General features: G+C 53.6%; 1 protein-coding gene across 1 annotated transcript; it reads left to right on the plus strand.

Moving 5' to 3' along the window:
- The first annotated feature begins 1672 nt into the window (after positions 1–1672).
- On the plus strand, positions 1673–7530 carry APOD (apolipoprotein D). The gene is made up of 5 exons (XM_059855435.1): positions 1673–1837; positions 2759–2912; positions 3171–3292; positions 5077–5165; positions 6348–7530. Exons 2-5 carry the CDS (start codon positions 2790–2792, stop codon positions 6581–6583), a joined length of 570 nt encoding a protein of 189 aa, XP_059711418.1. The 5' UTR covers positions 1673–1837; positions 2759–2789; the 3' UTR covers positions 6584–7530.
- Positions 7531–9259: the final 1729 nt, after the last annotated feature.

The following is a 9259-nucleotide window of genomic DNA, read 5'->3' on the forward strand; positions in this document are numbered from 1 at the left end:
CTCCTGACTTCTCAGCATCCTGGCCACGGCCCACTCCTGCACACTCCTGCAGCAGGAGTTCCAAGGAGCGGGGCTGGGTGAGTACCTCAATGCTCTGGTGTGACTCTGGCTGCAGAGTTCCGGGAGCCAAAATGGCAATGCCCAGCCCACTCATGTCCCTGGCAGGGCTGGCACTGCAGAGCAGCCCTTGGGTACTGGGCAGCACCTGTAGGCCAGGGCAAGCAGGAGCCCCCCCTGCTGCAGCAGTGTAAAAGGCTCCCTCAGAGCCATTCCACCCAGCAGCACATTGCTGCCCCCACAGCCAAGGAGTCCTTGCTCCATCCCATAGGAGAATGCTCCATGTGCAGGTGTGGATAAGCACACAGACACACCTCCACATGCAAATGTTCCCCTGTGGCCAAGCTGGCCCTTTTGCAGGACTTTCTCCTCTGATGGCTCTGCAGGATGTGGGCAGCTGAGCTCAGGAGAAAAACTGCTTGCAGTGTGCAGTGTGTGGGGAATCTCACCAGTGCACTGCAGCATGGCAGCACGTGCACCATTCAGGTCAGGGTCTGTCCAGGGATTTCCTGACTTCTAACCTGTTTGTATTGCATGAGGTGCAGGTGAATGTGGGGCTTGCAGAAAGTCTGCTGAACGTCTCTGCCTTTGACACGGGCAGCCAGAGCAGCCCATCGGGGACATGGGTGGCTGCCAAAGCACTAGAGAGCTGTGTGGAGGCAGGGAGAGCCCTGCACGCTCCTCTGCCCTGTGCCAGGAGCTGTGGCAGACCACGGACCCTGTGCCCCCCTGGGCCATTCACCCCCAGTTGGTGCTGCTGGCTCTGTGCTGGATGAGCCAGGCACAGCTCTGGTGGTTGTTGAGGTCCTAGGACACACCTTGGCTGTGCTGTTTCAGGGCACTCCTTGGCTGCTCGGCCCCAGAAGGGGACAGGACTGAGCTGTCTGTGGCTCCTGGAGTGGCATTTGGGCAGTCAGGAGCTCGTGTGTGTGTATGCATGTGTGGGTAAGGCATGCAGGGTAGCATGTAAAAACATATCTGGAGAGAGAAAGTCTCAACAGAGATTAGATAAAATGTAATTAAACACAGAGAGCTTCCTGTCAATTACTCAACACTTGCATAACTCTTAGGACCGGCTGCCTTCACAGATGGCTGCTCTGCTGTCAAAGGCATTTGCTGGGCACCTGTTGGAAAAAGTGCCAGGTCAGCAGGGAATTAATTGCACCAGCATCTTTCCTTGTAATAAGATTTAAAAGTCTAGAAGAAAACTGCTGAAAGGTCTTACAAACCTGTGATGCGTCCTGGTGCTTCATGCTCCTAATGTACTCGCAGCAAGTGACTGTGATGGGGACAAGGACATTGTAGTGGCCTGGAGGATCTCCAGGGCTCAAGCAGGAGGCAGAGGAGGCTGCATGTCCCCCCTTGGAGCATGGCCACGGCTGCTGCTGGACCAGAGGGCGCAGGATGGGAGCTGCAGCTGTCCCCAGCCCCTCTCAAAGGCTGTGGCATTTCTCTCTTTCCCCTGCCATTTGCACCCAGGCCTGAGGCTTTAGTGAGTGGCTGCAAGGCAGAGAGCTCTGCAGCTGCAGGCGGTACCCAGACACGTGGGGTGCCTTTGTTTGCCTGGGTGAGCAGCCAAGTTGCAGCCCATCTCCAGCTTCGTACCAGCTGCAGATCCAAGGCAGCTGACTGGCCTGCCAAAAAACCTAAACACATCGAGGACCAGGGAGTGGCTTGTGCCAGAGCTGAATAATGATGATCCCAGCACACTTATAAAGGGAAGCAGAGAGCTCACCACAGAGCTGTTCCTGTGGAGCATCACTGCGCCTCATCCACCAAGGTATGTCTGAATTGGGAGATTCAAAGTGGGAACTGTCTGTCTGCAGCAGGCCCTGTGCCTGCAGCTGGAGACAGACTGGGCTTTTCTTCTGAACTTGGGGAAAATGTTACTGCTGCTGCTGTGGAGGAGTTTCCAGCCAGGCAAGCAGAGCAGCCCAGTGCTGCAGGGTTTGTGCATGCCAACCTGCCCCAAGCAGAGCCCAAAGCATGTGGGCAGCATCCTGGCTCCAGCAACTCTTTGGGTGCAAGCAGCATCGCTCCTGCTTCTGCTCTGAAGGAAAACCTGTCCTTTCCCTCCTCACCCCATGCTTTTGGGGGTCTGTTCATGTTGTATTTGGTGCTGATTTGAATCTGTACCAACTTCCGCATCTTGCAGTGCTGTATATATCCTGGCATAAAAAGACGCCTCCAGAGGCAGCTCTCCCACCCTGTTGCAGTGTCAGGCAGCCCTGGGGATGTCCCTCCTGCCATGCAGGTATGCACTGCAGGTGTACAGTTCTCACATCCATGTCCCAGGGCCCCAGCTCTCCGCTGGCTCTGGAATATGTTCCTTGTGCTCCACCATTTTAAAGCAAACATCCTGCATTTCCCCTTGCCTCAGCTTTGGACCAACACTGATGCTCCTGTGAGTCCTTGGACATTTGTCACCCCTGCACCTTGCTAGGTGTCAGATGTGGGTGATGAGTACAAGTGTTCTCACCAGGCACTGCCTGGCTTTTCATGGAGCTGCTGGGCACAGCCTGAGCACAGGCAGGGCTTAAGGCTGTTTTGGGCTTGAGACTTCTTTGGCACTCTTCTAATGATTCCTTCCTCCTTGCTGTGCCCCTGAGGTGCCCTGCTGCATGTTCTATCCCTCGTGCTGCATTTCACACCGAGTTCTGCTCGAGGGAGGACCCAGCTCATCTGTTTTCCTTCTGCCCAGGTGCATTTCCCACCTGCATCCCAGTGCAGCCATGCTGGGCACGGCAGTGCGGCTCTCAGTCCTGCTCAGCCTCTTCAGCGTTGGGAAAGGCCAGATGTTTCATGTGGGACCATGCCCAGATCCATCAGTTCAAGAAGAATTCGATATCAACAAGGTGTGAAAAGTTTTCTAAAAATGTCATAGGATGTGGCTAGCTAAGATAAGTGGGCATGGGACTGACAGCAAACTGCCTGGGTGCAGGGGGTGGTGGCAGCTCTGGTCACACCTTGTGCCACAGCTGCCAGTGTGGGTCTGCAGCTCTGGTCCCCCCCAGTCCCGACCACTGAGGGGCAAAAACTGTGCTGACAAAAGCAGGCTGCTCTGCTTCAGCTCACTCAGGTTAAAAACATCTCTTTAAAATTTCTTCTGTCAGTATTTGGGGAAATGGTACGAGATAGAGAAGCTGCCCTCAACTTTTGAGAAAGGAAGCTGCATCCAGGCAAATTACTCATTGAAGGAGAACGGGAAGTTCAAGGTGATCAACAAGGAGATGCTGTAAGTGTTTGTGTTCGGGCCATGTCCTCACTGTGGCGGTGGCACTGCTGTCACCTCTCTTGCTGTCCTCTAAATTGCCTGTGGCTGGGGCTGAGGGAGCTGGGGGAGGCAGCCTGTGGCTGCAGTAGCTCTTCTGAGAGATATGGATGTCTGGTTCTTGCCAGTGACCTGAGGATCATCAGGTCTCTGTCTCATTGTCCAAGGTGACTGATAGGAAAATCGATCAAATGTACATGGTGACCTCAGCATAAAATAGCCCGGATCTCCCCCCTGACTGGCTTGTCAGCCCCAGAGATGGCTGAGAAGCTGGATGCCCTGGTTCCTGTTCTGGGGGGGGAGGGTCATGGGGGCTGGTTATGGAATGGCAGCTAACACCTTGTGCCCCTGCTTGCTCAGAAGTGCCTGAGCCTTGAGCTCCTCTCTGCTCCAGAGTAAAGAGACACAAGGAAAAGGGGCAGGGAAGGTGAAGCACATGAGTAATTGTTACTTAAATATTTGTCAGCCTGTTTCTGGAGAATTTGCCTTGCACAGGTAGTAACTGCTGTGCAAGGGGATCAGAAATCATTGTCAGTTTAAATCAGTGGTGAAGTGAAAGCTTTTCCCTTTATTAAGGAATTAGGGTAGTTTGCAATTATCCTGAGTCCTCCTGGGTTTTTACACGGACAGATGCAGGTGTTAATGAATCTGTCTCCATCACCAGCCTGTGCTGTTGTGGGCTGATGCTGTGAGGGGCTGAATGGATGAGAGGGAGCGAGCAGCAAGCGCAGCGCTGTCCCCCATGCTCCCCTGGCATGGGCACTTTGCTCTGGCTCACAAAAACAGTAGCATAGAAACACATCCCTTGTGTCTGGGACAGAGCAGCATGCCTGCTGTTCACAGAGAGCCCAGCATTGTCTCAGCAGCTCCCCTGCTCAGGCTGTGCCTGGCAAACAGCTGGGCATTCATTTGTGCCTGCATTAATCTGTGTGAGATTCATCCAGTCATTGCTGTCACTACTGCAGCAGCTCAGGACCCTGAAATATCAGGGATATTTTGGGTGTGCATGGCTCCAGCATCATCCCCTTGACCTCTGCTGCTGGCAGCATTCACTTCTGCCTCCTTGGCTGTTCCTGTTTTACAGGGAAGCGTGAAACTTTCCTGCCTGATAGGCAGCATCCAGGTCTTGAGGCATCTGTGCAAAAATGCTGTTATGAGATGGGCAGCTCAAGTCTTAGGGCTTGCTGCCAGCAGGGCAGTGCTCTGAACGAGCAGCCAAAGAAACCCTGGCTCACCACCCAGGCACAGGTAATTTGTGTGCAGAGGAATGTGCAGTGACCTGGAAAAAGCACAGGTGATTAAACAGAAGTGAACACGTGCCTTCCACAACTACCAGGAGCTAAGCTGCTCCCTGGCACATCCAAGATCATGGATGGGATCCTCCCATCCTCCCATGCTGGGTTTCTCCCACCCACTGCAGAGCGGTCTTGCTCTCCTTCCCCTCTGTCATTGTCACCCTGGAGCCAAAGGTCATCCTGCTGGCAGGGATACTTGGAGAGAGGCAGCCTGGGATGCTGGGGTGGTTTAACCTGAGAGGCCATCTACCCAGCTGCACCTGGCCCAGGACCTGCTGTGCCCTGAGTGCTGCTGAAAACATCCTCAGGGATGCTGGGGTTTACCAGTACCTACTTCAGCCACCTCTTGACAGGTAGTTCTGTCAGGAGGGATGATTTAGTGGAAGTGAAAAAAAAAAAAAAGATCTCCCACTTTCCTGACTTTATTTCTCCCCTTTGTCATTCTCCCCTTAGTGCCAATGGCAAAATCAATGAAGCTGAAGGAGAACTCATGCACATGGATGTAAAGCAGCCGGCCAAGCTGGGCGTCCGCTTTAACTGGTGTAAGTGTGTGCTGGGAGGGCTCCTGCCATGGCAGGACTCTGCTCTGGGCTTTGTGGCACCAGGGGGGGTGGAGCTCCCCATGTGACTTCAGCACAGCAGCAAAGGGCTAAAACAGACCTTGTGACCAGCAGGCAGTGGTTTGGTGACACTGATATGCCATTTACAGCAACAGCCCCCTTGGTGGTGGAGAACTCTTCACCAGCTGGTCTCAAAGCAAGAGAGATCAGCAGTCTTGCCATCACTCCAGGTCATTTCACAGATGGGGACAGAGAGGTGGGGAGGTGGGGGAGGCAGCCCCACAGTGCTGCAAGAGCCAAGAATAAGCTTGTTTCTCTGCACACTATGGTACAGCTACTTGCCCACGCTGCCTCTACATACAAGTGGCTTTTAACAACCATTAATAATATGGTTTTGTTAGCTTGTTCCTTTCCTTGTCACTCTTAACACTCCACAGGAGCCTGCTGAGGTGCTGTGCCACATTGCACAGCACTTTCCTCTGTCTGCAGCAACGCTGGAAAGTGAGCTGCAGTGTCCCCTTGGATGACATTTTATTCTGCTCCCTGACATCTTTTCTTTGGCAGTTTCTTAGCTCTCTTTTGCAGGGGGGTTATTTGGAGAAATGGGTGGAGGAGGGGTAGTTGCTAAGTCAGTACAGTGACTGTTCCATGAGCACAGCCAGACTGAATTCTCTACTGCTACGGCACCACTGCAGCCATTTCACCTGCAGCATGTGCAGCCCCAGCCACCTTCACTGGGTGTGAGCCCCAGAGACCAGCTCTGGGCTCAGCTGGCTCCCCGAGCCAGGGTTCCCCAAGCCAGTGGGGGGGTGGTTTGTGCTCCTCCTATCACCAGTGTCAGCTGCCAGCACTACAGCTCCTTCCTGGCAGCCAGCACCCCCACACTGGTGAGGCTGGGCTGGCTTTCATCAGCCCAGGAGAGTTGTTCAGGTCATAGCATTAACTTTCCAGAAAGGTCTTCACAGTCAGGGCTTTGTGTCTTTCCCAAGTTCTTCTGGGCAGAACAAGGAGTCCTGGTAGGCTTTTATAAATTATAGCTGCCTGTACTGACCACAAGTGTGCAGCAGCCAAAGTGGGAACAGTCCCAGAGGCTGTGGCTGGGGTGCTGCAGAGCTGTCCAGAGCTGGTTACGCACGGCAGTCACGGTGCCCTCCTCTCTCCTAGTCATGCCTGCTGCCCCTTACTGGGTCATCTCCACTGACTATGAAAATTACTCCCTGGTTTACTCCTGCACGAACATCCTCTGGCTCTTCCACATGGACTATGCCTGGATTCTGTCAAGAGCTCCTGACATGCACCCAGAAACTGTGGAGAACCTGAAGAGTGTTCTCCAGTCCTACAAGATCGACACTGATAAAATGATGCCCACTGACCAAGCCAACTGCCCTGCTGAGATGTAACTCCTGGCATGCAGTGACACAGCACCAGACCAGAGATAAACTTTGTTGCTTGCTTTATTATCCATTAGAATTTCTCTGTGTTACCTGAGAAATTTAATAACAGTAGTTTCCTTTTTGCTAACAGCAGTTTGTCAGCCCAGAGGTACTCCTTGCTGCCATTCCCTGTATTGCTCTTCCCCCTCTTTTTGTCTTGCTCTGACTGCTGCAGCATCACTGACTGAGTCAGTGCTGATGGGTGAAAGAAAGAAACCCTGAAGTGCAGTCCTGAAACTCTGCTGCTGCTGTGAGTCCTCCAGTACGTGGAAGGGAAAGGGTATGAGTTGTGATGTGCAAGTGTTAGTCCTGGGGAAAAATCGTTCACCACACAGCCCCATGTTCATTTCCAAATTTTGTCTTGATGCTTCTGGACCTGCCAGGAATCTACAGTGTCTGAGCTACACTGTGGGCACTGCCTTAGCAGCAGCAACATCCAGACATGGTGGGTCAGTCCTGCAGCCTGAGAACTGAGGCTGGGGTCTTGAAAGTTTCCCAATGCAGGACAGTGGGCATACATTGTTGCTAAGTCACCAGACCTCCTCACCAGAAATCAGATCTTGCCCTTTGTATTTTAAATCTAAAAATGTCCGGAGATTCAGCATGACTCCATCCCCAATGTCTATATGTGTCCTTCTCTTGCCTCTAATGAAACTGGTCCTGCCCTCCCAAGGGGCCAGCTCTGACTGCACTTGTAAGCAGATGTAAAGAGATGGGGCTGCTCCCTTGTTCTGTCTTCCAGAGGCTTTTCCCTGAACACCAGGAGACAGCAGGCTCTGCCTGACATCCTGCCACTGCTGTTGCACGTGCCGAGTGCCCGCTGGCGCTGCATCTGCCCTGGCAGGTGTTCAGCAGGCACGACGACAACTCTGCTTGAATAGCATTCATGCAACTCATTAAAAATGAAATAAAAATACCTGCTTCAGGCCTTTTGTACCCTCCCAGCTGCACAGCTTTTGCCAGCAGGCTGTGGGGCTCAGTGTGTGGGGCCTGCCCCGCCTCTGGGGCCGCAGCACCAGCACAGCAGGGTTGCAGTGAACATGACAACCACTGCTGAAGGCAAATGGTTTGTTCCAGGAGCCTGGAGCTCTCTCCAGCTCTCCAGGGTTGGATGTATGGGCACCCCTCCCATTGTCTGAGTCCTGCCAGCAAATTTGTGTGGTGGCTTTGGCTGACAGTGACCCCCATCTCCTGCTGCTTTTACTGACATGAAGAAATAATGACACGGATGTAGAATGCTGTAAATCTGCAGGAAACATTCTACACTTATTTTGGTGGGACCCTGGTGGTGTGGGTGTGCTGCGGAACACTTTCTTGCCCTGGGAGAGCCACAGGAGCTGAGCAGGAAGCCAGTATGTCACTAATCTTTACCAGTCAGAGCAGGCCAGGAAGGGAGGGACCAGAAACAACTGCCATGTTGAAGTCATTATCCCTTTAAACTTCCAAATCCTAATGCAACAGCTCCTGTGACACAGAATTAAACACTCCACCCGATTTTTCAGGCTATAAAGATGATGGACATGCCAGGATACAAACAACTGCACAGTTGTTCCCAAGTGTGTCGGATTTTGGGTGTAATCATTTAATCACTGCTTCGTCGGGTTCCTATTTTCCTTCTCACATGGATGGTGCTGCTGTAGCCCTCCTTCTGTGTGATGCAAGCCCATGGCATGGTGGCTGTGCATGCACCGAGCCCTAGGGGGAGAACCTGCAGCCCCATGGGCAGGGCAAGCACTGCCCCTGGATCTGGCTGGGAACTGGGATCTCCAGGTGTGGCTGAGAAATGGGAATGTTTCGCTCAGAGACAAACCCCTGCCATGCCTGGGCCCTCTGGAGACCACACTGGCTCCTTCATTGTGCCACAGGCACTGTGACAAACCTGGGCTGCTCTGGCAAACACGTTGTGCCAGGGGCATCTCCGCACGGCAGCACAGAGAGCTGGGGGACACCGCAGCACAGCTGCAGCCTGCCCTGCCACTGCCAGCTCGTGTCCCCAGGGCAACAGCAGACACGTGGGACACTCTGCACGTGCCAAACCCTCGAGTGTGGGTGGGAGTGCCAAACAGGCACCAGCCCCACACAGTCCCAAGAGCTCCGTGGATGCGCAGACACCCCCAGGGCAGCACATACTGGCCCTGTGCACACGCCAGACCTCTGTGTCCGGCTGTCCTCATCAAAGTAGGTATGGATCTGAAGGGGAGATGCCAAGAAGATGGAACCAGGCTCTTCTCAGTAGTGCCAACCACTAGGATGAGAGGCAATAGGCAGCAAGGGATGCACGGGAAATTTGCCCTGAATAAGAGGAAGAACTTTACTGTGCAGAGAATGGAGCACTAGAACAGATTGCCCAGAGAGACTGTGAAGTTTCCATCACTGGACATATTCAAGAACAATCTGGACACAGTCCTGTGCAATGTGATCTCTTCTGACCTGACTGATTCCTTGATTCTGTGTCCGTGTGCCCATGTGTCCCTGTATCTCTGTGCCTGGGTCCCCCAGCGTCACTGTGTCCCCGTGTCCGTGCATCTGTGTCCGTGTCCCTGCCGTGTCCATGTGTCCCTCTACCCCTGTGTCCGTGTGTCCCTCTGTCCCTGTGTCCGTGCCGTGTCCGTGCGTCCCTCTACCCCCGTGTCCGCGCTCCCC

This window comes from Haemorhous mexicanus, chromosome 10 (genome assembly GCF_027477595.1).
Source record: "Haemorhous mexicanus isolate bHaeMex1 chromosome 10, bHaeMex1.pri, whole genome shotgun sequence".
NCBI lineage: Eukaryota > Metazoa > Chordata > Aves > Passeriformes > Fringillidae > Haemorhous > Haemorhous mexicanus.